This window comes from Panthera leo, chromosome C2, assembly GCF_018350215.1.
Source record: "Panthera leo isolate Ple1 chromosome C2, P.leo_Ple1_pat1.1, whole genome shotgun sequence".
Classification (NCBI taxonomy): domain Eukaryota; kingdom Metazoa; phylum Chordata; class Mammalia; order Carnivora; family Felidae; genus Panthera; species Panthera leo.
The window spans coordinates 74,551,878-74,579,296 of NC_056687.1; the positions used below are offsets into that span (position 1 = coordinate 74,551,878).

The following is a 27,419-nucleotide window of genomic DNA, read 5'->3' on the forward strand; positions in this document are numbered from 1 at the left end:
GAAGACTAGGAATCTGGGGGGACTCCAGAGGTTACCTATGACCACTAATTAGAAAAAGAACTATTTTCTATGCACATGGTTATCTATGACCAGTATATCCATGTGGTGGAAATATCGTATGATAGTGTGCTGCATATCTCTTTCCAACCCTGCATTCATTGACATTAGTTATTGTGGCATCATTTACACCATAGAAGTCAGCAAACACCACCAATCAGGGCTTGATTTATTATTTTGCTGATTGTTTAAGCTTAAGAAAGTTATGAAAAAACAGTAATACTATGGGTTAAATTTAAATTTATTTTTAACGTTTATTCATTTTTGAGAGACAGAGAGAGACAGAGCATGAGCGGGCAAGGGGCAGAGAGAGGGAGACACAGAATCTGAAGCAGGCTCCAGGCTCTGCGCTGTCAGCACAGAGCCCACGCAGGGCACAAACTCACGAACTGCGAGGTCATGACCTGAGCTGAAGTTGGACACTCAACCGACTGAGCCACCCAGGCACCCCTACTATGGGTTACATTTAGAAGTGTGTTGTATCTGTGGCTATTTCATTGTGAAGAGCACAGAAAACTGAGGAAATATCCTTCCAGTATTTAAAACATTTTAACTGATTCAGTAAAGAAGTCATGCACATTATCATGAATTATTTAAGTGCTCACATATGCCTTTGTTGTTTCATTTTCCTCTTATTAATGTGTAGGCAAATAGCAACCAATATTCACGTCAGATTTCAACTCATAGGTCAATGATGTGAGGAACTTCTTTGCTGAGTAGATAGCAATCAAAATAATCAAGCATTTATTCCTAGTCAAACGTATAGTAAACTTGCATAAATATGCGTAATTTTTTTGTAAAGTTAATTAAACATTTAGTAGCATACCACTGGTATGCATATGCATGCTTAAGCAATACACCAGTTGTTTCTTCAGTCTGTTTCCATCTTTCCATCACTGAAAACTTTTGCCATTTAGTTTTTAATTTGTTTTGAAGTTACCTATGTCTCTGACCACTTCTATGCCATCTCATTTTTGGGGGCCACTGCCATAACCAGAGCCTGCAGAAGTATTGCTCTCTTCCACTCCCCGGGTTCTGAGGCTTTCTCCCTCCTGCTTGGAGGTGTTTTTGATCCCACTTTGGAACATTTGCTTTTTGCTTCCTTTTTAGACTAAAAATATATCCTCTACTTCCACCATGTTCCCAAACTTAGCCTGTGTGAGAAATAAAATACATCTTAGGCCCTTAAGTAATTTTGCATGGCAATCCATTCTAGGAGTACCTGTACAAACTCCTCCCCAGCTTGCTAGTGCCTTCCTCAGCTAGAGTAGATTGAACCGTGTGCCTCGCAGAGGGATCAGATCCCACATCCTTGCTGTTCATTGTTGCAAGCTGTTGATAGCCTCCTTACTTTCTCATACTTTGAGTGGTCCTTCCTTTGCAGTGGGGTGGGCCAAGGTGAGCAGTTGAGGCAGTAGCTTGCCACAAGTGCTCTAATCGTAATGTAACTCACGAACACCATCAGGCAAGTGAGCTCTACCATCTCCTGGTCTGGAGACCTGCCTACACTGTGATGGTGCCAGCATTTAGAAAAGGCAAAATGATTCATTCACCTGTTTATTCCAGTTAGGAGCAATGACAGGAGTGCGTAACACCCAAGGAGTTCTTAACAAGCAGGACTGGATTTATGTCTTTACAGAAAACAAATAGAAATTAGAACTCCTTCCTTTGCTTCCTTTGTTTGCTGTTTTGTTTCTTCCTTGGGGATGGGTGAGATTTAGAGAAGCAGAAGGGTGGGGGGAAGAAATGCTGGAAGGATGTGTGTGGTGAACTTGGGGTTCAATGACTATTTTAGGCTTGTACTTCCACATGATTCTATTACCATGACATCATAATATGTGCTAATGTGTCTATTTCATTCTAGAAAAAGCTGGTATATGTAAGGCATTTAGAGCTGTGCAAGGTATATAGTAAGCACTTACTAATTGTATTAGTTGAAGTAGGATGGGCTATTTTTCTTTAGAAAATAGACTTCCAAATCTCAAGGACTTAATCCCATACAGAGCTATTTCCTTCTCACATAGCAATCTGATGTATAATGGGGGGAGGGGAGCTTTCCTGAAGAATAGAGACTCAGACCTGCAGCTTGCTTCCTGCTTAAACCTATACCATCTGAAACATATAGCCTTCAAGGTCACTTTGGAGGGCCCAGAGTGTTGTCTGGGATAATTGCTAAGGACTAAAATAGAAATAACGTGAAAGGGACCACTCTGAGAGTGGGCAATAGGTCAAAGATTACTTCTGCCCACATTCAATTGGCTAGAACCTAGTCATATGGCCCACTTAACCACAAGTAAAGCTGGGAACCACAGAGGAGCACATGGAGAACTGTGCAGACTGCCTACTTTTGCCATTATGAGCATTAGCTATAACGACAACACCAATAATAGTAATCTTATTTTTCTCCAATGATAGCATTATTATTCTCCAAGAATGGAGTATTTTCTTCTGGTTATGTTTGCTATTTATATTTCTATTGAACTCAGAGTTTTAGATTACTTTGTAACTTATGCAATCTGTTTCTAAAATACCACGAAACTTATCTTTATTTTGTCCATAATGGGAGAGTAACCTAATTTTATTTTATTCTCCATATCAGGAGAGCCACCTTACTGACAGCAATTGAATTTCCTAGAAACCAACTAAACAAGGGCTCAGAGTTAAAATTCAGTCAATATAAAGGAATGAAGTATTTATCACACACCTGAGTATGCAGTCTGAGACTGATTCCTACCCCCTCAAAATATACACTCTATGCAGAGATACTGAAAGAGATTGAAGTAATCTCAACTTTTAGGACCATTCCATGAGCCTGTTAATGAGGTCTGGCCATTTTAAGAGCACTGAAAAGAAAAAAAAAAAGGTTCTTGTGAGCTATAGCCTTCCATATGTTAGGTTGCAGCTTAGAGATCTGGTGGAGAAAGGGTTGCACTTGGTAATCTTACCTATCAACCAAAAAGCATGAGAAAGACTGTGTTCTAGTCCTCACCCTCTGGTTCTTTTAGGACACTGAGTTTAAGGCTTCCAGTTCTGCCAATGGGCAGTGCAGACAATGTGATTTCCGTTTTGTATTTTTATGAGTTCAGAGAAATATATTAATTTTCTCAAGGTCACAAGGTAAATTGGAAGTGTATGGTATATTTAGGGCTCAATATGCAAACCATTTGTCTGGGAGAATAATGGGAGAGAAAACTGGAAAATAGGTTCAGAGCAGATCATAGAGTGGTTTGAAGATGTCCACTTATGTTTTGGATATTTTTCTTTTGGCAAAAGGACTTATGTGCAACTTCCTTGCAAGGAAGCACCATGATCCAGATGGTGCTTTATGGAGATTAATCTACCAGTGGGAGAAGGGTTGGTTAAAGGTGGGAAGCAAAAAACAGAGAGCCTACTTAGGAGGAAATAGTAATTATCCCAATGTGGTCTGACTTAGATTATGGTTATAGGGTCAAAGATGGAAATTAAAATTTAAGCCTAAGTGCAGCATTTTCATTTTCTATTTAAGACTGAAAGATGTTTATATGCTTTTAAAATGAACTTTTTTGATGTCATGTTTCTCTTTCTTTTCCTCTTATTTTTTTAAAAGATTTTCCCCCTATTTAATCTGCTGTGTTTCATCCCACTGAATTTTCAGCCCACATAAGATCATTTAAGTAGCACTTCATTAGGAACGATAAAGACATTGGGAGAAGCCAGGATGCTTTCAACCAACATTTCCATCATCTATCATCTGGCTTGATAAGTAGCACTTCCAATGTGAGGCATCAGGGTGTTCTTCAACTTCAACAAAGAATGATCTCTGGGCAGGAGCCCTGGTGTATCACATCCAATGCTGTCTCCTTACTAACCTTTAACATCTGAAGACCTGCCACCAGGGCATCTTGATCGACTAATAGACATTTACCAGTGTGTTAAATGATGTGATAAAGGATGCAAATCAACAGCCAGATGAAGAGATGCCTAGGGCGACATGTGGGAAAAGGGTGCAAGTTTTCTTGCCCTCTCCAGGCCGCCATTCTCCCCATATCTCCACGTGTTCACCAATCTGGCAGCTCCTCTCCTTTCCTCTTTTGAAATATCCATTCTGTCTGATGGCTTTTACATCCATACTTCCTTCATTCCATCAGTGGCCCTGCCAGCTGTCAGAGGACTGAAATCTTCATGGACCCATTCTGGAGTTTTCTTTTCTTTTCTTATGTTATGTTATGTTATGTTATGTTATGTTATGTTATGTTATTTTTAGAGAGAGAAGTGGGGGGAGAGGGGCAAAGAGAGAGAGAGAGAATCCCAAGCAGGCTCCACACTCAGTGCAGAGACCAATGTAGGGGCTTGATCCGATGACAGTGGGATAATAACCTGAACCAAAATCAAGAGTCATATGCCCAACCCACTGAGCCACCCAGGCACTCCTGGAGTTTTCTTCTAGGAGTTGTTCTTTTCTCCAACCATTCTAATGATTCTTTGATCTGCCCTCTATTACTTAATACATTCCTTTTCTGCTCACTTTTCCTAGAGGCTGTTTCTGCTACTTCCAAATAAGAGCCATTACTGATTCATTTGTTAAATTTGATGTAACCTGGACGTTAACTAGAACTACCCTGCCCTGATGATTTAGATAAAATTGATTCAAACTACATTCAATAGGTTGCGGAAAGTCCAATGTCTTCTCCAAGATTTCTACACATTCTACAGGAGATCTAGGTTCTCATGGACACATCTGACTCAGTCTTTTGCTTCCTCTAAATCAGGATTTCTCAACCTTGACATTTTAGGCTGGACAATTCTTTCTTGTGGGTGGCTGTCTTGCACATTGGAGGAATTTGGCAGCATTCCTGGCTGCTGCCCACTTGATGCTAGCAGTTACTCTGTCCTGGTTATGATCATCAAAAGTGTCTCCAGACATTACTAAATGTTGCCCGGGGGGCAAAATCACTCCTACTTCAGAACCACTATCCTAAATTAGTTTAGTGTAGGCACTGACACCTATTGTCCCTGTTGTCACCAAGTCAACGTAGGCATGGTGCTCAAACTTTTTTCTTAATTTCCACCATTTTTTTTAAGTCACAAAAGGTACCTCTACTGGTAGAAAATATGACGGAAGTTCTGGGGAAATTGAGAGATTTTCATCATGAGTATGCAACCAATAAGAATTTGTTAGGTGCCCATATTCTTAAAAACTTCTCTTGGTCATTTTGTCTAGCCTCTGGCCACATTGCTTGCCCCTCCTTGGTTTCTCTTCCCTTATCTCTCTTTACCTTGTCTATTCTTTGTTCTTCCCTACTTGCATATTTGTGTCCATTTTCAATTCAGTGGTTTAGTTATATTATTTTACTTCTCTGTACCAACTCATCTCCTTAGGGTCTTATTTTCCACCCCTAATGGTGAATTGAGGTATTTTTCAGAACAAAAAGGCACCTCTCCCATAGTAATTCTGTAACCTATTATGATAATTAAAATAGAATCGTGTTGCAGTTCTCACTGACGAGCTCCCTGTATGTAGCCACAGTAGTATTAACCCCTTTCACGGGAAGAAAGCTGTTCTCATTATCTACTGCAGCATAACAACTGACCAAAACTTAGTGGCTTAAAATAACAACCATTACATCATATCTCTCTTCAAATGGCATATCCACGTGGTTAGTTTGGATTCCTCCAGCAGGCTATGCCTGGACTAGTTCACTTTTTACATGGTGGCTCAGGGCTCCTGGAGGAAGGGCTTTATGTACCAAGAAGAGAGAGCTGCCAGTGTCTTAAGCCTTGAGCCTTCAGTGTCCCTTTTCACATATGGGTCAAAGTAGTCACAGAGCCTGTCATATTCAAGTCAAAGTGTTGTATCTTTATTTTACAACAAATTTTGATGTTACTCCTTCATGCCAGTTACCCTCTTCCCCACCCAGGACCCCTCCAAAGTTCCATTCCATCAGACTCAGACTTGAGATCTAGGTTTTTGATGCATCAAATAACTAAAAAAAAGAGCCAAGAGAGCCTGGTGCTCTGAAAGCTGAGGAACAGATGGACCTCAAGAAGATCAAGTAACAGAGATGAGGAGAGGAGAGCTTTGGCTGTGGCCAATGGAAGTCTTGGGTCCCCTACTCTCACTCCTTCACTGTGATGGTGGTGCTGGGAGCCAGAGACCTTGTTTATTTCCCTTATTATATATGTTTCTTTTCCTGATGACACAGCACATGTTTCTTCTAGAAATTCAGTAAATATGAAATTATAATAAAAAAGAAAGTGTAATGCATAGATAACCCCTGAAACCTTGCATTGAATTGATTTCTGTATTCTTTATATAAACATGAATACTTACAGATGCATGTATATATGAGCATATGTGTATACATATTTATTCCTTTTTACTCCCGTGCTTCCTCTGATTGTTCAATCACCAGCAAGACGTGTGTGTGTGTGTGTGTGTGTGTGTGTGTGTGTGTGTGTGCACTCAGGGTAAGGTCACAGCAGGAATGTGAAGAGAAAGGAAGGAGACAATTATCAGTATTTACATTTTCTAAATAGACTTGACATTCCTGGAAGAGACATTACTTAGAGAAAAAAGATTTCTGAGTCTCCAAGTTTGCCTTTGGGGACAAAAGCTCAATTTTATCTTTGTAAATAATAGACTTTGGAAGCATGAGTGATGTAGGAGTCAATTTTCCTGCTGTGGATTTGATAGAAATGTCACAGCTGAGCAAGGAGAGATTTGGGAGGAATGATGGAGTTTGGTATTGGTCTAGGTCTCACGGACACTCCCATACTTTGCAGAATAATGGAAGTCCTACAGTGGGGCTGGGACCTCAAGCAGAGGACTATATACTGATTGCCAGGGAAATCTGAGGGGAGAGTGATAATGGCACAGAAGTCTCTCGTGCTCACACATCACAGCAGTAATGAAGAAATGAGCAAAACAAGGCAAGTCTAGCTGGAGAGCTCACCCCACGTTGCCTGTGGCCAAGGAGGCTTGGGAAAGTGCCCTGGGGTTTCATTTGCTCCAAAGGTGTAGAGAAGGACCAAGAGAAGTCAGAGACAACTCTTGATGGAGCCACAAGTGTCTCAGTGGAGGCAAGCCCACCACGTGCAAATCACCAGATAAACAAAGACAAGTGATGGCTCAACCTATGCCAGTGACAGAGGGTGAGGAAGGACCGGCCTTTCCTCGCTGTGTGCTGCCACAATCCAGTGGACAGAGGGGCCAATCTAATGGATGGAGGAGGGAAGCGGTAGATCCCTTAAATGATTGTTTAAACACAAAGCGCTGAAGAAAACCCTGGTGTGATTGAGCTACCTCATAGCTAACCAGATCCATTTTTGTCCATCAAGCAAAATGAAGGATTAAAGCAAAAATCAAGTTGAGATTTAAACAAAAATAGTTACATTTTCTTCACACTGTGACCTGAGAAGTATGTGTCATTGTTTGTTTGTGTGTGTGTGTGTGTATACATGGTCATCTCTATTATTCCCTGAAGTTTTGATCACACTGTTGATGGAGTTTTACTAAACATTATATCATGAACAATTTAACCATGTCATTAAATATTCTTAGGAATGCCCTTATTGCATGCATAATAAGTCCAGTATACAGATACAGTGTTCCTTCCTTCCCCTTCCTTCCTTTCCTCCACAACTACCCCATTGTGAAACACTTACTTTGTTTTAAATTGTTCATTGTTAAATGTAACATTTTTTAAAAATGTTTCAAATCTTTTTCTGTAACTTGCATTAATTTCCTGTGGAACAGTTTCCAAAAGTGAATTTAAGGGGTGCAGCTACATAAATATCTTTAAGTCTTCTCATTCACATTGTCAAACTGCCCCCCCCCCCACCTAACTTTGCCTTTTATATTCCCACCAGACAGTTCCTTCACACAAATGTGTCTTTTCTCAGAGACTACTCAGGAAGGTAAAGTTCTGTGTAAGTGTTACAAAGTGGGGTATGGTCCCAGCAGATTAAAGGCCCTGAGTATATTTTGACTCTTGTCTGGACTTTGAAACATCAAAAGTGAGTAGCGTTCTAGACTGTCCTTTGCCACTGAAAGTATATAAAATGTTAAGCCACTAGAGGGCAGAGTTATCTCACTAAACCAAGGGGTTTTTTTTTGTTTGTTTGTTTGTTTTTGTAGAGCCCAAGCCAGTTCATAACATCAACCTACATCAAAATCTTGACATTGCCGTCAAGGTGGCTTCAATTATTTTAACAAAGTGACAAACAGAGGCAGGGATGCTTTAAATTTAAACCAGGCAGTTCCCAATTACTGTAATAAACACATTATAGTCACACTGCTTCTTAAAGACTGAACTTTTAATTTTTTTTTTTTAGTTTATTTATTTATTTATTTTGAGAGAGAGAGAGAGAGAGAGAGAGAGAGAATGCGAGTGGAGGAGGGGCAGAGAGAGAGGGAGAGAGAAAGAATCCGAAGCAGGCTCCATGCTAACAGCATGGAGCGCAACGGGGGCCTTGAATTCATCATGACCTGCACAGAAATCAAGGTCAGATACTTAACTGACTGAGCCACCCAGGAGCCCCTGAAGTTTTAATTTTAGAATAGTTTTCAATTTACAGAAAAATTGTGAAAATAGTACAGACTTCCCATATGCCCCAAACCCAGTTCTTCCTATTGTTAACCTCTTGAGAATTGTACATTTATTACAACTAAGGGACCGATATTGACATATTACTATTAAGTAAAGTCTATACTTTATACAGATTATCTTAGTTTTAACCAATGTTCTTTATTTGTTCCAGGAAACCACATTATATTTAGTTGTTACGGTCTCCTTAGGCTCCTCTTGGCTGTGACCTTTTCTCAAACTTTCCTTGTTTTTGAGGACCTTGACAGCTTTGAGGAGTACTGGGCAGTTATTTTGTAGAATGTCCTTCTACTGGGATTTGCCTGAGGTTTTTCTCATTGTTTGACCAGAATTATGAGTTTAGGGGAGAAATATCACAGAGGTAAAGGGGCATGTTCATCTCATCATGCTGAGGGTGCATACTACCAACATGAATTGTCACTGTTGATGTTGACCTCCATCACCTGGCTGAGGGAGAGTGTGTCAGGATTCTCCACCACTCAGTTACTCTTTTTTTCCTCTTTCTATACTGCACTCTTTGGCAGGAAGTCGCTATGTGCAGACTACACATGAGTGGAGAGCTATGTAACCCTGCCTGGGGCAGGGGGGCAGTATCTACATAAATTATTTGGATTCTTCTGTGTAGGAGAGGTCTCTCTTCTCCCCTATTTATTTATTTACTCTATCCTTTATTGACATCAGTGTGGATTCATGGATGTCAATTTTATGTGTTGGGTTATAATCCAAATCCAATTTTTATATTTTCTTGCTTAGATTGTTTTAGCTTTGGCCATTTGGGGGGGGGGGGTGGTATTCAGTTGCTTCAGTACCTTCTTGATATATCTCCACCATTGTTTGGTTTGGTTTTGTTTTTGAGCACTTCCTTACCTTCTAGCACTCTGAGTCTCCAGGCTCATCTTGTTTATTTGCTGCCCTAGTCCTAAAATCAGTCATTTTTCCAAGGAACCCTGGATCTTTTTATTGGAAAATGGTATTGGAAACAAAGATCTGAGTGCTAGGTTTATGTTCTCTCATGTACACATCTTGTACACTTCTATTCTTCCAACAGCACTGTGAAGCTATTAGACCTGTTTTATAGATGAGCAATCTTTGCAGCCTTGCACAGGCTCCCCCACTTAGCTGTAGAGCCTGGCTAATGTCTGGATTTGGGGTGACTACAAATTCATGTTCTTTCACTATGCCCAAGAAATAATGGTTAAGTGGAGTGTCCATTATTGCGTGCAATTGGATGAATGATTTTGCCTTTACTTTTACTATTTTCTCCAGAGAGAGAAGCTGCTTTTGTCATGGAATCAACTGTTTGCCAAAGCTCTTCGGTGGTGCTTCAGGTGCTCCCATTTTTACCAAGCGCACGCACCACTGCAGACCTAGGATCTCAGACTGCCTTGCCCAGGCTGGTGTGATCAGAGGAAGGGGAGTCACCAGAGGACCCCAGGGAGGCTATGAACAGGACCAGGGCCAATCGGGTTTGGGAGAGGCAGGGACTGGAGGGGAGAAAAGAAACAGAGCACATTACAGAAATGAAACATTCTGGAAGAAGGAAGCATCCTCGAGGAACGGAGAAGGGCTACTGCATGGTAGCAAAATCTCCATTTTCTTGGGCAGTTCGGTGAGTTCAGTGCATCCTTAATGAGGATTCATTTCCTGCCACCAAGTGAAGTGCACAGCTTCTTTATGTCTTTTCTGTGCAATTGGAATAAACTTGCATTACATTTCCTTGGGAGTAGTATTAACTCCATATCCTTGGGAGTAATATTAACTTCTAGCTCATTGGCCCCTTCAGGGAGAATGATATTGTGAAACTCTCCACTTGGTCTGTTGTAGAGGTTAAGTAGACATTAAAGAAGTTATGCTATAGCAAAATCTATGTTTAATAAAATTATTTTTTCCTGATTATGACATTAGAGTATGTTTATTGTGAAATAATAGATGATACAAATAATTTAATAAAGCAAAGATACCACTCAGAGATATTCACTGTTAGGGTTTTGTTCTGCTTTTTTTTTTTTTGTTTGTTTGTTTGTTTTTTTTCTCCTTGTCTATGCATCCATGGATAATATTGGGCTTGTGTTGCATATAAAATTTTGCATCTTGCTTTTCACTTAATATTCCATTACCTTTCCCATGTTATTAAATATTCCTAAAGATATGACATCTGATAGATGCATTATCCTCCGTAACATTGGATATATTCAGTTAGAACTATATGCTGTGATGAATTTTTTACATATTCATTTTGAATATAGCCAAAAGTATTCCCTCTGGAACAATTTCTAGAAGTGGAATAGATTTCTAGAAGTGGTGAGAATGAAAAGTGTCTACCTCATAGAGTTGATGACAGGAATATGAGGGGAGGTGAGTTACCTTACACCAGAGTTTGGTATAGACAAGCATTCAATGAATGTTGGCGTTGCCATTATAAATATATTCTTCTTGATAAATACTAGCAAATAGTCTTCCAGAAAACTTTTCATTCTTAACATGAGCATGTTATCAAATACTTTAATAGTAATTGAAATTATTGTAAACCATAACATTAGGCTTTGTGAATGACATCTGGGATAAGAGATGGGGTCTTGGCCAAAGGGGTTGAAGAAATTAGCAGTAGATCTCCCAAAGAGTCGGTTGGAGGGGTGAGAAAGATCTTGGAAAGGAGTGGTGAGACAAATATCACCAGTGGATCTAATGGGAGTGAGACCAGGGCTCATGCTGGGATGCTGGGTGTGCACATGTAGGTGTGTGCATGCATGTGTGTGTGTGTGTGTGTGTGTGTGTGTGTGTGTGTGTGAGACATTGTGACATTGGTTTTGGGCTGCATACCCAGGAGCAGTCACAGATTATTGAGGACATAATATAAGCTAAATGGGGTCACCAGTGCTTTGAGGAGGGAGGCAGGCCAGCTGCTGTCCAGAACATGGAATGTTTAGTTGTAGAGAATGTATAAGCTGGAGACCATCTGTTCTATCACAAGGGTTATAAAGGACAAAGCAAAGAAGAACCTGGAGATTCAAAATTAAAGATAATCACTAAAGTAGTAAATTCTAATAAATGAAACTGGAATTTAAGGCAGTAGCAAAAACGAGTAGGTTAAGAAACAAAGGCAAGTGATTGTTTCCAAAGAACCACGGTCTAAAACACATCTATGTTACCAGGAGGGGAAGGAAGCACTTTGACTCCTTCCCATCCTCACCTGCAAGGGCTTGTGGTTTGAAAACTCAAGCATTCCCTCCTAGACTACCCTCACCTCATTACCTCACTTATGTTCAATCATGACGGCCTCGTGACCTGCCTTAACTCTGTGCTGGGCAGTATTACGTGCTTTACAGTGTACAAAGATGGGGCAAATAATATCAGTTCTATTGTACAGATGAGGAAACTGAGCCTCAAGGCAAAGAAGAGACCCTTGTTCAAGGGCACATGATGAAAGAAAAAGAGACAGGAAGTGGATGTGGTTCCCACCTTCTCTTCCAAAATAATTGACTATTTCATAGCCTTTAATGTGCAAGCTCCCAGCCGCCAGATGCCAGCAGAGTGCCAGCTGGGGAAGGTGACCTGTGCTGGGAGGGAGGTAGCACAGGAGGGAGAGAAGAAGAAGGCTGGGACACCTTGTGACAGAGTGGAGCTTCTGAGTCCTTCCCATGCCAAGATAATCTGGCTCTGAATTTCTCTTATTTAAAAGGCTGGGTGGGACGCCTGGGTGGCTCAGTCGGTTGAGCATCCAACTCTTGGTTTCAGCTTAGGTCATGATCCCAAGATTTGTGGGATAGAGCCCTGCCTAGGGCTTCATGCTAAAGGAAGGAACCTGCTTGGGATTCTTTCTCCCTCTCTCCCTCTGCCCCTCCCCCCTCAAAATAAATGAATAAACTTAAATGAATGAAATGAATAAAAAATAAAAAAAACAAAAGCCTGGGGTTGCCCTTGTTAGACAGTGACACTTGCAGAGGTCGGCTATGATCTTCCTGTTTTCCGTGATCTCTGATGGCCTTTCAAAGACCCTGGGAAACCCAGGACTGCAAAACTGCCCTCCCTTATATTAAACTACCCCTTCCAACATTAAGAACTTTGCAGAAGTCAGAGCACCCAATAGCAACAGCAGTATTTACCTCATACTGACTCTTCTCTCTCCTAGCTTCTTGTCAACTCCAAGATAAGAGGTCAAGGAATCTGTTCTCAATCATACTGACCAGAAGTGGCAAGGCAATAATCGGAGCCCAAGCTATGTGACATCAAGGCTAATACTCTTTCAGTTTATTGACTTATAGTTGAATTACTATCAATTGAACATATGTAATGTGCAAAATATGTCAGGGACACACCCGTGAAGACATCACCACAATCAAGAGGACTGAAGCCCTTGCTCTCAAGCAGCTTCGACTTGTAGTATCAAGCCCATCCTTCTACTGGAAGAGCAGTCAGATATTTGAAGAGACCCACTGTGCTTTTGAAATGTCCTGTTCCTCAAGGTAAGCACCATCCTAAGTTTCCGCAAATGCATTTCATAGTACCCAGGGGAGTTTCTTTTATCAGCTTGTTAACCCTCCCATAGGGATTTTGCCTAGGTAATTGGATACTTGGATGATTCTCCAGTCTGTCAAAAGTCATGCAAGCTTTTGTCCTGAAGCCCATAGGCTGGGACCAGGCCTGCAGGGGGCAGCCAGTGGTGCCCAATGCAAGCCCTGGGTAGGCAGATGGGCCAGGGTTGGGAGGTCTCCAGGTTAGCAGATGCTGCTTTGAATGCTCTCGTGCTGGTGGGCTCACACCCTACAAGTAAGTGATCAATCTGTAGATGTGTTTATTTTAGAAAGACAAATAAAAACATTTGAATGGTCTTTTTCCTCCATTTTCACATATATAGGGAAGACAAAATTCACAAGTACAGCTTCATGTTCAACTTCTACTAAATATATATATGTATATATTTACTTATTTATGGCTTATTTATTTTTGAGAGAGAGAGATACACACATGGAGCACGAGTGGGGGAGGAGCAGGGAGAGAGGGAGACACAGAATCCGAAGAAGGCTCCAGGCTCCCCTGAATATATATTTAGGCACCCCTAAAATATATGTGTGTGTGTGTGTGTGTGTGTGTGTGTGTGTGTGTGTGTATGTATTTACATATATATTTTTTAATGTTTTTATTTTATTTTTTGGAGAGAGAGAGAGAGAGACCAAGCACGAACAGGGGAGGAGCAGAGAGCAAGGGAGACACAGAATCAGAAGCAGGTTCCAGGCTCCAAGCTGTCAGCACAAAGCCCATCGCAGGGCTACAACCTACAAACTGTGAGATTATGATCTGAGCTGAAGTTGGACGCTTAACTGACTGAGTACTTTCAAATTTTTAGTATCTTTTCTTTAAAAATATTTTTCTAAGTTTTCTGACACTAGGCTGGGCATGTACATGTTATCTTACATATCCTTACTACATCCCGTAGAATAGAGTAGTAATATTCCATTTCACAGGTGAAAAACTGAAGCATAGGGTAGGTGAGTAAGCTGACAACTTTTCCACTGCTATTAAATGGTAGAGCCATAATATACAGTGTGTGATCTAAGGCTAGATCTGGTTTCAGTGCATCAAGGATTTGGGGTGGGGGGTGGCAGAGGGAAATGGGGATCAGTGACTTAAATCCCAAGTCCAAGGACTCCTTTGATTTAATACCCTTAAATACACCCCATCACCCCCACATACATATGTTTTGTGCTGTTATAGAAATGGGATAATGTTCTACACAGCATTCTGTAACTTAACTTTGCAGGTATGTATCATAGACAGCTTGCCATGATTATACACCTAGCTTATTCTTTTATTCTCCTTTTTTTTTTAAAGTAATGCAAGTATAATATAACCTATAGTTGTCAAACCTTGTGTTTCTTCTCCCAGGGACTCTGGTATGGTAGGTCTGGGTTTGGACCAAGGTTTGTGGAGTGACTGACAGCCACCACTGTTTTAAAAAACTTCTGCTGTTCTAAGCCGCCTCCTGAAGAGTGGATGAGAAATAAACAGAGCAACAACAAGACACACAACCAGCCAGATACAAGGGCCCTGGGGCCAAAGAGAGACAGAGAGGAAGGGGGAGACGACCGGGCTCAAGTCCCAGTGCAGAGAGAAGTGTAGTAAGACTCCTGTGGCCCACGCAGAAAAGAGGGTTTCACAGGGACTTGCAAAGGAGGGAAGTGCCAAGACAGGGACAGCTCCCATCCCCCTCTGAGAGAACGGAGATTAGGCTGGAGGCTGGAGGATTTAGCTCAAAGTTGCATTTGCATGGCAAACGCAGTGTTTACTCGGTTGTTAATTTGAGGTCTTTGGCAGAGTTAATGGCGGCTTGAGGGAGAGCTCAAAAACCTCAGCCCCCTCAGATGCCACACTAATGGGGGTGGGGGTGTCTGAGTACTAGGGGTGCCTTATTTCCGCTTTCCATTCTCTTTTTTCACCAGGAAATAATATTTCCCATTACCCATTTGCTTAGGGCCTTGAAAGACATGTGTAATATGGACAAATCAAAGCTCTGAACTTCATTAGTCTTCTCCCAAAATGTCATGGGTTGATCTACTTGAAGGTCTCCTATGTTCTGTGCAGCTTCTTACTTGTTGATGAGAGCAATAACTAAGCATAAAATGGACATCAGGGAGGAGGGAAACAGAGAGGCCTGATAGCCAGTCCCAGCTTTGTCTCTCTCTTTCCATCTCCAGCCGGGATCCGTTCTTGATTCCCACCAGGTGGCCAGCCCTGTGTCTGGGTCATTCTGGGGCCAGGGTGGAGGTCCTGAACCCTGCTCAGGCTGGCTCGTCAGTGCTCAGCAATATCACACTCCCTACCAGTCTGACCAGAAATGGTGCCCTGATACTTCTAATTGGGCTCCTACTTCATTCCTAAGTCTAGGTTCCAAGTCCCTGTCTGGCCACTCATATTTAGCCCAGATCCTCCCTAAAAGTAAGGACTAGTCTTTCTCTTGCCAGGCTCTTGGTATTGGAACCTGGCCTCAGACCCAAAGTCTCTGGTTGGGATTGGCCACTAGAGGACGGACTCCAGGAGCCAGCTTCCTACTGTCTGGATTTCCAGGTATCACCTGCCCCATGTTCCTCATAGCTGGACTCCAACAGCTTGTTGGAAATGTTCCACTTCTGTTTTATGTCCCTCCCCCCACTTCCTTGGCCAACTGCTCTCTTGAGCTGTAAGCAAAGATTGACATAAGTTTCAGTTGCTGGCTAGATTAAACTTCCTTTGTTAGCTCCTGCAATTTCATCAGTTTCCCAAGCGCAGCTTTTTTTTTTTTTTTAACCCAGTAGGTATATCCAATGCCATGTCCCAATCCCTCTCTATCCTGCCCAAGTGATGGGAAACACCCTACAATTCTGTGATATGGCCATAGCCTTATATAACTGGTGGGTCCTTGGAATTTTCTATTTAAATCAAGCTTTTCAAATGAAATTGTCTTTTAAATATTCTAGAGAGAATATTTCAAATATCTGACTCTGGTTCTTTTACGGAAGGTGGACAGCAGTATGGTGCTATGTGACGTACATTATACAAAACTTAAGTCCCTGAGTTGAATCCCATCTTGCATATTGTAACCCTGGACACGTCATTATACAGTCTTCCTGGAACTTTTTCTTCACCCAAGAAACAATGAGGGTCATTTAGTAATGTCTAAGGCTGAATCGTAACAGTCTATAATTCTTAACAGTTACACTCTAAAATGTATTATTTTCTATATTCAAATTTCTAGCTTAAAAGTTCTTAGAATTAAGTACACTGGCATGAAGTTTCTGCCTGGGGATTTACTCTTTTGACTTTTTTTTTTTTTTTTCTAAATAGACTGTCTTTCGTGACCTAAAATTATCATCTTAGTTGCCAACCAAGGTAAGCTTCACAGAGGGGAAGCCGCCTTACCTTTAGAGAGGAATCTTTTAGTTTAGTTTTGGAAATCACAGAATGCACGGGAATGGGGCTTTTCTGAATGTGGATATATGAGCCACCCCAAACCACCTTAAAGCAGGTCAGACCCCAGTGCTGAGCAGGGAGAATCAGAGACAACGCCTCTGAGAAGTAGAGATAGCCATTAGCGAGCTCTTTTCTTCTGTAATTAAAGGGAAAGCCTTGTATCTTTGTATTAGACCCTTTAATCTAAGGGTTGCTAAATGTTTTACAAACATTAATTAATTCAATTGAGCTTCACATCAGCACCTTGAGGCAGGTAATTCCTCTTTGGGACATCACATCTTCAGTTTTCCACATTATGCATTAGTGCAGATTAAGTTAGTTAATAATAACAGTAAAACTTTGAGTTTAGATAAAGTTCTATAGCCAACAGTCTCAAGTATTCTACAAATATCAGATTTGGGTAATGAGGACTAAAGAGGAAGCTTGAGGCAGCTCGTTGCCAACAATGACAAGGCAGAAAGGCTGCACATTATTGAGGTTCTACTCCATGCTGAGGACACATGACCTTGAACAGTTCTTTGACCTCTTTGTGACTCAGTTCCTACAGCTCTCAAGTGGGGGCAATAATATTACTCACCTCTGTACTTCACAGAGATGTTGCAAGGAATAATGTTTGTAATATGCTATGGAGTTCTCAGATGAAAGGTGGAAATTAATATATGATGAAACATTATTACCACTTATCTTCACACCGTCTAAATGGGTTAGGCTAGAGAAGTATCAGCATCCCCACAGTGCTGGCAGAAACTAGTCCTGCCATTATTTCCATTTAACATCTGTTATATACACCCAAAGAGGTTGAGAATTGCTCAGAGCAGTGGGTATCCTCATGGGATAAATGAGAGCAAGCTGAGATACCAGATCAACCAAGAAGTAGCTAATTATTTCTTTTCTTTTCTTTTCTTTTTTTTCCTTTTTCATTCTTATTTGGAGATGAAATGTTTAAGAGGAAATGAGTGCAGAGGGAGAATCAGAGAATGGCTGAAGCAACTTTTCTTCAGACATTCCTCTCAATTCTAGGTCATCAGCATATGTGTGTGATTCGTAGTCTCTGAAGGAGCTCTTGTGCAAGAACTCCTCTGTGCCTTTGCTTTGTGTCTCCTTTTCCAGTAATGTTTTCCCTAGCCATCTCCATTGATCTAGGCCAGCATAGAGCTCCCTACCTCCACGGAGCCTTCCCGGCTTCATTCTCTACCTGGACTCCCTCTGCCACTCCTTTGTATTTAGCACATGTTTTGTAATTTATATTTTAGTGTTGGTCTTGCTTTCCAGCACACTTCACTCTTCAAAGGTGTATTCTAGTAATCTCTGTTCTTCATCTAGTACAGGTCTTGATATACTGAAGTCAATCAAATAAGTATTAAATGAATAAATGGAAACTGTCAGCAAAATGTCACGATTTGAATTCAGACCACACCAAATCCATATCTGCTCTTCTCACCATGTGTGAGGCACCTGCAGTGCAGAATAGAAATATTGAACAGGCAAACTGGGAAGAGAAAGACTGATCTAAACTTTCAACCCCTTTGGGTATATACCAAGAAACACATATGGTAAGATGCTTAATTTTGTAAGAAACCCCCAAACAAACAAACAAAAAGAAACCCCCAAACTGTCTCCCAAAGTGTTTGCACCATTTTGCATTCCCACCAGCAATGAATGGGAGTTTCTTTCGCTCCACATATTTGTCAGCACTTGGTGTTGTCGGTGCTATCAATTTTGGCCATTTTAATAGATTTGTAGTGATATTTCATTGTTGTTTTAATTTGCACTTCCCTGACAACATTATCAACCGTGTTGAAAACATGTGTCTACACAAAAGTCCTTCCATGAATGTATGCAGCTTTATCCATAATTTCCAAAACTTGGAAACAACCGAGATGTCCTTGGGAGGTGAATGGATAAATAAACCATGGTATATCCAGGCAGTGAAGTGTTATTCAGCAATAAAAGGGAATGAGCTATTGAGGCACAAAAAGACGTGGAGGTAACTTACATGTATATTACCAAAGGAAAGAAGTCACTTTGATAAGGCAACATGCTGTATGATTCCAATAGTATAACATTCTGGAGAAAGCAAAATGATTGAGATAGTGAAAGAATCGGTAGTTGCTAGGGGTTGGGAGAGACATAGGGATGAATATAAGGAGCAGAGAGAATTTTTAGGGCAGTGGAACTAGTCTGTATGATACTGTGATGGTGGATATATATGCCATTATACATCTGTCAAAACTCATAGGATGTATGACACTAATGTAAATTTTGGATTTGGGGTGAAAATGATGTGTTGAGGTTGGTTCATCGACTGTAACAAATGCATCATTCTGGGTGTTGACAATAGGGGGGAAGGATGTGTATACACAGAAAGTATATGGGAATCTCTGTACCTTCTGCTCAATTTTGGTGTGAACCTAAAACTAGTCTAAAAAAAAGTCTATTAAATTTTTTTTTAACAAAAAAATTAAACTTTCCAACAGGGAAATTGAGGATGTCACTTAGAGGGTTCAAGGGAACTCTCCAAAGGCGTTTAATATCACTTTAGAACCTGCTGATGCAATGATTCCTATAATATTTACACAGGAGCTGATCACAAAAAAATGTGTGTATTTATGAAACCAGTTTGCCTTCACTTGTGTCATTACCCATTGCATTAAGTCCAGACCCAGGCCTCAAATTCAAGACCTCCCTGGAATGGCCTTGATCTGTATTTTCTGCCACATCTCGCTCTCCTCTTCTTCCGTCACACAGCCTGGCTACAGGAAAGGTGATGAATGCACCCTGGACAAAGCTGTGTGCCTCTCCTTCTGATGGCTCCCCTGCTTCACATTCTTGTTCTGGGAGTGGCCCCACTCCCAGTCCAGGCTTCAGCATCTCCACCTGCTAAGACCTTCCTTCCCTGTCTGTTTTCAAGGCCCTTCTCAAATGCTTCCTCCACACAGAGGCTTTCCTAGCCAAATAAAGGCAACATTCCTTGCAGAACACTTTGTATATAGCACATGAACCTGTATATATACTGGAAGATCACTGCTCATAAGTCACACTGCCATTGGGGCACTGGGATGTTTTACTATTAGAACTCCTGGAGGAACGTGAGGAAACTGTCACTATTTCACAGTCATCGGTTCTACTGGACCATGTCGTTGGAGATGATTTCCTGCAGATTTCCCTGGGTTTCACAAAAATGTTTCGTGTTCTTAGGGACTTCTTTTGCTATTCAAGTTTGGCTTCAATATTGTTATTGCATGAGTAGATTTGTTGAGTGACATAAGTTTGGGCGAAGGCTTTCCTTGAACTCTTAATCATTTGCACACTCATCCTCACTCACGGTGGTGCCCGAGTTGCCAAGTGTATTGAGGATCCCAGCCAGGGGTACCAGTGCAAGGATTACCAATTATGGACAAGAGAATGAAACCCTCTTCTCTTACCTGCACTCTGGCATCAGGATGCTTATCACCACTTTACATACTAACACTCAACCCCCATCAGTTGGTGCAAACTTTGAAATCTCACTGTAATTATCTCTCTCCTACATATTTGAATGACTGCCTGCTGGAGCTCTAACGTGTTCACTTACCTTTCTGTGAGGTAAGTTTTTTATTGAGATAACTCTCACTCACAAAATTCACTCTTTAAAGGTGTGCAATTTAGTGGACTTTAGTATATTCACAAAGTTGTGCAGCCAAAAATCACTGTCTAATTCTGGAACATTTTCATCCCCTCCCCCCCAAAATCCCATACTCCTTGTATTTTGATCTTGTGGTGAAATGCTAATTTCACTTCTATTTATTTGATGAAATGTGTGCTAATGATATTTGGAAACTCAAAACAGTATGCATATGTTTTGTAATTCATATTACAATAGCTTAGTATTTTTTATGTTTATCTTGCTGATACTTTATCATTTGATCAAGGTTTTATGTGTGTGCATGCACACACACACACACACACACACACACACTTTAGTCTTGATCTTTTTTTTAAGTTTGTTTATTTTGACAGAGAGAGAGGCGGAGAGAGAGGAAGAGAGAGAATCTCAAGCAGGATCCACAGCTGACAACATGCAGAGCCTGATGTAAGGCTCAATCTCATGAACCATAAGATATGACCTGAGCCGAAGTCAAGAGTCTGACTCTTAGGCGATTGAGCCACCCAGGCACCCCTAGTCGTGGTCTTGTTAGGGCTACTAGGGTCAAGTTGGGGATATTAGTGCCAAGAGTTGTAGCTTGAAGGAGTGAGTGGACACGGTGAAGGTAAAAATAACTCTCCTTTATTGAACACATACTTCTTCCCTTGTACTGTTCTTCACACAACAGTTTTAGGAAGTTCTAGTTCAGGTAAGTTCTATTATCATCACCTTTATGTGAGGAAATAATGGTTTTCTAAAGCTTATGACACATATTATCCTAAAATGGCAGAACTAGGCCATCTTGGTTCACAGCCCAAATTGAAACCCAGGCTCTTCAAGTTCAGGGCACACACCTTTAACCACTATGTTCTACTACCTGCTGTTATATTGGACCTTTAGTTTAATGACACCAACAGCACTTGATCAGAGCTGTACAATATGCTCTCCCAAGTCCTCATTCAATGCCTCAAATTACTGGATGAGAAGAGGCAGCTCCTGTAGGTTAAATAATCACATGGCTCACAGAGCATGGACCAGCAGCTGGGATCCAGGTTTCTCTCCAGAGCCACAGTGGCTGTGTGTTCCCCTACACCATGTTGAGGCTTCTGACAGCTCTCTCAGACTTCTGGTCCAGCTTTCATAGTAACAAACCTCCTTCTATCATATTTATTTGCACGTTTGAATGCTGACATCAGTCTGAGGGTAGCAGATATCACTTGATTTATATGGGCAGTCCCCGTGCTCAGATTATGTATATTGAATGAAGGTGTGGATAAATTAAAAAATGAGTCTTACCACATAGTCATGTGAATATTTTATTTCTAGACTTCCTCAAGAGTTTAACCACCAATATCTTAGTGAGAGGAGACCACATATAATAGTTTGATTATACCTTTGTTCTTTCTCTATGGTTTTCCCAAAAGTAAACTCAATTCCACATACACATTGAGTAGAACATTTTTGCATGCACAAAGAAATGTGATTACAAATAACTTTGGAAGAGGATTAGTCGTAATTTGTACCTTTTGTAAGCAAAATGAATGAGGATACTATTAAAAGCTGGTGGATTGGGGCTTTCAGTAATCAAATAAAATCTGCAGCTCTGTCAGCCACCCCTCCCCAACCCCTCACCCCAATTCCTTAGCCTCTGTGAATAAAGCAGTGACCTGGGAGTTCTTGAGCCCGCTCCCCCACTCCTCGGAAAGGTCTTGCCAACTCGGCATTGTCCTGTTGGATTTGCAGTCAGATGTCTTATGCTGGCAGGCACTGGGCAGGCAATGAGTTCTTTCCCTGTAAATTGGGCACAAAAAGACCGGCATGGGAGCAGCCTCTTTGGGGACAGCTGCTCTGAGACAATGCTGTAAGCAAGGCAGAAATTCCTCCGAGCAGAGGGCGACTGGTGGGAGGAGTTCAGTTTGCTAAGTATTGTCATTTGCCGAGAGTAGGTGTGTGCACAAGAAGGAGTCTTAACCTGGAGAATCATTAACTCTTTCAGTCAGCTGGCTAGCTGCGGTGGCTCGGCAGGTTGGTCTCGGAGGCTCCTGTTCAGGAAGGCCAGGGAGGAGTGGAATCACTTTTTCATGGGGGACCACTTTGAGAAGGGCCAGCACGCTCTGCTCAATGAAGGAGAAGAGAATGAAATGGTAAGATTCTAGCCACACTCCCCTCTTCCTATTCCCATTCCCCAGCCTCCGATACTGTCCCCTGCCACACACACACACACACACACACACACACACGCATGCACACATGCACACACATGCGCATGCGTATGCACACACACACACACTCTCTCTCAGACATTCACATGCTTCTTTGCAATTTGACTCTGGTATTATGTGAGAAAAGGTAGTGTCCAAAAAGTCTCTCTGTCCCATAAATGTAATCTCTGACAGCAGAAATTTGCTAGAATGAAAACACTGTATTCATTTTATCAAGAATGTTCTCTTTTTAAATGAAACAGAAAGGGAGAGAAGCACAATGCCACTTTATGAAGCATTTTTGAGCCTCACGAGTCTAGCAAGTTCTGTTCAGAACTTTAATGATTTCAGCAAATCCCTAATGTTGGGATGCAGTGTATTCCTTGATAGGAAGAAACAGAACATCCACAGTGAGGTAGGAGTGCTGCTGAGTCTTTGACTCTCTTCTCACATATCTGTGTTCACAAAGAATGTTGGACTGGGAAAACATAAAATATTAACAATTATCAGCCTACACACTTCGCTGTTTACTTCTACAATTTTGCTTGTATGTCTCTAGGTATAGAGATTGATTACAAAAAACTTTCTGCAGTTCACTGTCTCTTTTATTTTAGATGTGTTCTCCTCTGAGGAACTATAGGAAAATCAAAGATGATTCTCATGTTCTTGCTGAATTTAAAGCTGTATTTGTCAATTACAATGCAATCAAGAGAGAGTTAGAAATGTGTACTTCTGATTAATAAGGCCTTTCTGCTGATTGTGTAAGTATAGTCTATACCAGTCATGGTGTAATTAAAATGTTAAAATGTGATACTCCCATTCTATAATAGTATTTTATCTTCTTGGAATTAATATATAAATAAGAAACCCAAAAGATGTTTATTTAAAATTTTTCTTGGTTAATTGCTTTAGCTCTGACTATTAAATTCTTTGTTCCTAAACTGGTCTTTCAAGTCTAATCTGCTTACCTGTTCCTATAGCAACAACATTTTTTGGACCTTCAAGAGTAGATCCCTTTTGCTATCAAAGCTGAAAAAATTATAAGGGAATAAAAGGCACCCAAATCTACATGGGCTTCTTAACCATCTCCTTACTTCTTTTGGATTTGACTCTGCCGAATGACAAGTGTCTTTAGGCCCTAAGCAAATATCACTAGAGATGACCTTCTGACCCTATGTTGAGGAGTGAATCTTCTATTATTCCCCATATTGAGTTGAAAATTTGACCCTCATCTTGGAATCCCTTCGCCAGAAGGCAGGGGCTCCTCCCTCAAATCCTCAGATGGAAACACACCCACTCTTTTCTCATACTCTCATTTCTGCTCTTTGACGATTTGTCATTCAGTAGTCATTCAGAGTCATCCACTGGCTAGTAGACATTCCTAGTGCTAGGGAAACCACCGTCCTGCTACTCTAGCCTACACATTGCGGCGTGGCAATTTTGTTCACAGTTCATCCTCATAATGGCACCGCCTGGTGCAGCAGGGTGTCAACTTCATGTTGTGTGCCTCTGAAAGTCCAGTTAGGAGGCAGCCTTTGGTATGGAGAGGCACTCTGTGTTTCCCGGAGAGCGGTCATTTGGCCAGCAGTCTCCCTAATGGGGAGATGCGGCCATTAGTATGCAGTCTTGGGCTCTCCATCTTGTTCCGCCTGGAGAGACCTGGCCACCTGCCTGTTGCTGTGTCTGACTCTGTCCCTTGTAACTCACTGCTCTATTCCCTGTGCCCAGAGCTGTAAACTTCCAAAATTATCAAGATCTCTTATTTATTTATGTATTTACTTATTTTTTATTTACTTCTTTACTTATTTATGATAGAGGATAACTGACACACAATGCTATATTATTTTCAGGTGGACATTCCATTGTCAGTGATCTGACAATTCTATACATTACAAAATGCTCACCACAATAAGTGAGGTTACCGTATGTCACCATACAATTTTATCCCAATATTATTGACTATATTCCCTATGCTGTACTTTCCTACCCCATGACTTCTTTATTTTATAACTGGAAGTTTGTACCTCTTAGTCCCCTTCACCCATTTTGCCCATTCTCCCAACCCCTTCCCCTCTGGCAACCACCAGTTTGTTCTTTGTTTATGAGCCTGTTTTTGTTTGTTTGTTTGTTTGTTTGGTTTTTTAGATTTCACATGTGAGTGAAATCATGTGGTATTTGTCTTTCTCTGACTTATTTCACTTAGCGCTGTACCTTCTAGGGTCCATCCATGATGTTGTGAATGGCAAGATCTCACAAAAATTATTAAGATGCCTTAAAATTGTTTAATGTTTATTTATTTTTGAGAAAGAGAGAGAGAGAGAGAGAGAGAGAGCACTAGCAGGGGAGGGGCAGAGAGAGAGGGAGACACATAATCTGAAGCATGTTCCAGGCTCCGAGCTGTCAGCACAGAGCCTGACACAGAGCTTGAACTCATGAACCATGAGATCATGACCTGAGTGGAGATCAGACGCTTAACCAACTGAGCCACCTAGGTGCCCCCAAAATTATTAAGATATCTAAAAGATAGTCCACATATTTTTATAGTGAGAGTGAGTTTACCCAGTATTTTCTTGGCCACTAGCTAATTTGGTTTTTACTATACTTCGTAAGGTACCTACTATGAATCACACCTTAAAGATGAAGAAATTGATGCACTGAGAATTTACCTGTCTAAGGTTGCATCAGCCAGTAAGTCCAGGAGCTGAGATACCATATGAATTAAGTTGGTACCTCTTTTTGCCTCTGGACCTAAACATAGCCTGGTGATACCTTTTTCAATCCTTCCCGAGGACATTGTACTCTTAACAGATCACACTTCCTCCCTTGATATAACAAAGCTTGGGAGAACGTGTGATCTTCGATTCTCTAGGATCTGTTTTGTTATATATGATTTGTAGATTTGTATTTCCTGAATAAGTCCATCTTTTCTGACTTCAATTTTAATCCCTTTTAGAAAGCCAAAAAATTATCTACAAATATGTCACCCCAAACTGTTTACAGTTTCTTGCTTTATAATATACATTATTTGGACCTTTGCAGAAGTTATTCCTTCAATGACAGAAATGACTTCAAATTTCAAGAAAAAACAACATTCGGGGGTTTAGCCCTCATGTCAAATGAATAACCAGAATATTTCCAGGCCTAAAGATGCCTGGGACTGTCTTCCATTCCAGAATAAAAGTAATAAGAACTAAAGAGCAACTCTAGGTGATATGAAAGTAATATTTCTTAAGTGCAAAATGAGACAGGAGACAAGAGAAGAAAGAATTTGTTAGAAGGATGAGGAAGAAAGTGGGGGGGAGTAACCTTCAGAACAGGTTCCTCCAGATGACTGACTCCTAGGCAGTGCCTCCTCGAGTGGACCAGAGGCCCAGCTCTCACTTGCCTTGGGCTAGCCACTTGCTGCTCTAGCCTGTTTCCGTATTTGTCGAATAGGAGTGGTCCTTCTTGCCCTATCTGTCTCACAGGGCTCATATGAGGATCCGCTGAAATAAGCTATGGGGAAGGGTTTTGAGGAGTATAAAATTCTAGGTAAGTGTAAGCTCCTATTATCTAAACAAAGGAAGAGTCAGGGCTTCAACAATTAACCAATTGAATGACTACTACCCCCAAAATGAGGTCATCTCATCTCAGTAAATAATGACAAGGAAGGAATGTACACTTCTATTCACAAGCTACAGAGACCATTTATAAAGAGAGGAACTGAGTTCCCTTAGACCTTGTAGTGCTTACTTTGAGAAAACCTCTCCCTGTCTTGGGACTAAGTTTCCTCCATTGTAGAGGGAGAGTATCCGACCATCGGGGAGCTCGAATTCCTTTGAATTCTATTGTTACATATTTATGCTTTGAAACATCTTCGAAATACTGAGTGCTCATTTCCTTACATGGTGACTTAACAAAGATATCCTGCTTTAATTGATTAGAATATTGCTTACCATTATTCTTAGTTACACCCTAATGAAACCATACTCCTTTGGGGGAAGTGTTTTATTCTAGCGAGACTTGTTTCTGAAAGTAATGTTCCCTGATTTTTTTTTCTTTCCTAGGTTCTAGAAAATACAAAAAAAATCAACCCTTGAGTTGTTTTCTGATTATAAACATAACATGTTTACTATAAAAATATTGAAATGACAAAAAAAGTGTAAAAAATGAAGTAGATAGGATTCATAAATCTTCCACTCAGACCATGATCAGTATTGTTGACTCTCTTTCTAGACTTATAAAAAGTGCATACGCAAAATTCATCTAACATATAAAATTTAGTAATTTTTTACTACACTTTACTATTATCTATACTGTTGCGTTTATTTACATCTGTGTATCTGTATCATGGAAATACTACATAATGGTGTGCTACTTATGTCTCTTTCGACTCCACATTCAGTAACCTGAAATGAATAATGTTGCGAATATTTATGCCATAGAAATTGGTAAATGCAACACAGGACTTACATCCTGACCCACCTGAAGGCCAGTTGTTCAATATTTACCAGCATACCACCGAACATATTATTTCTTCAAGACTTCCATTTCCCCCTGATACATGTCTAAATACAGGAAGCATGTTGTATTTGGAGATCACCCATTTATTTGCACTATGCCTCATGCCAAAACACAATAAAAGCAATCACACTCTATTCTAAACATGCATACACATTCACAGATATATTTTATTTAAACAAAAAATGGAGTCATTCCCTCTATACTTTTTTATGCTGTCCTTTTCATCACTGCTAAAAACATATCATGGATATATTTTCTTTTGGATAATTATTGCTTCCACATAACTATTTTAATGTTTAAATTGTATTTAAATGAACTATGGCATATTCAGCAAATACCTCGTGTGGCACACTTGTGTTAGTTCTAAATGTTTTGACTGTGATGGGCAACTTTGTACGTGTACTTTCATATATTTGTCAGTTTATTTCCATAGGATAAAGTCCTAGAAATAGCACTGATGCACAAAAGGGGATGTATGTTTAAATTTTGAGTGATGCATAATGC

At 40.7% G+C, this 27,419-nt stretch overlaps 1 protein-coding gene across 1 annotated transcript in view; it reads left to right on the forward strand.

Annotated features, from left to right (window-relative positions):
- LOC122198822 (probable cation-transporting ATPase 13A4) overlaps positions 1-27,419 on the forward strand; it is a 147,966-nt gene that overhangs the window by 6,918 nt on the left and 113,629 nt on the right. Inside the window, exons 2-3 of the mRNA XM_042903637.1 lie at positions 12,772-13,105; positions 22,208-22,355. Of these exons, the coding sequence (XP_042759571.1) occupies positions 12,933-13,105; positions 22,208-22,355 (321 nt within the window). The 5' untranslated portion in view covers positions 12,772-12,932. The remainder of the gene's footprint in view (positions 1-12,771; positions 13,106-22,207; positions 22,356-27,419) is intronic.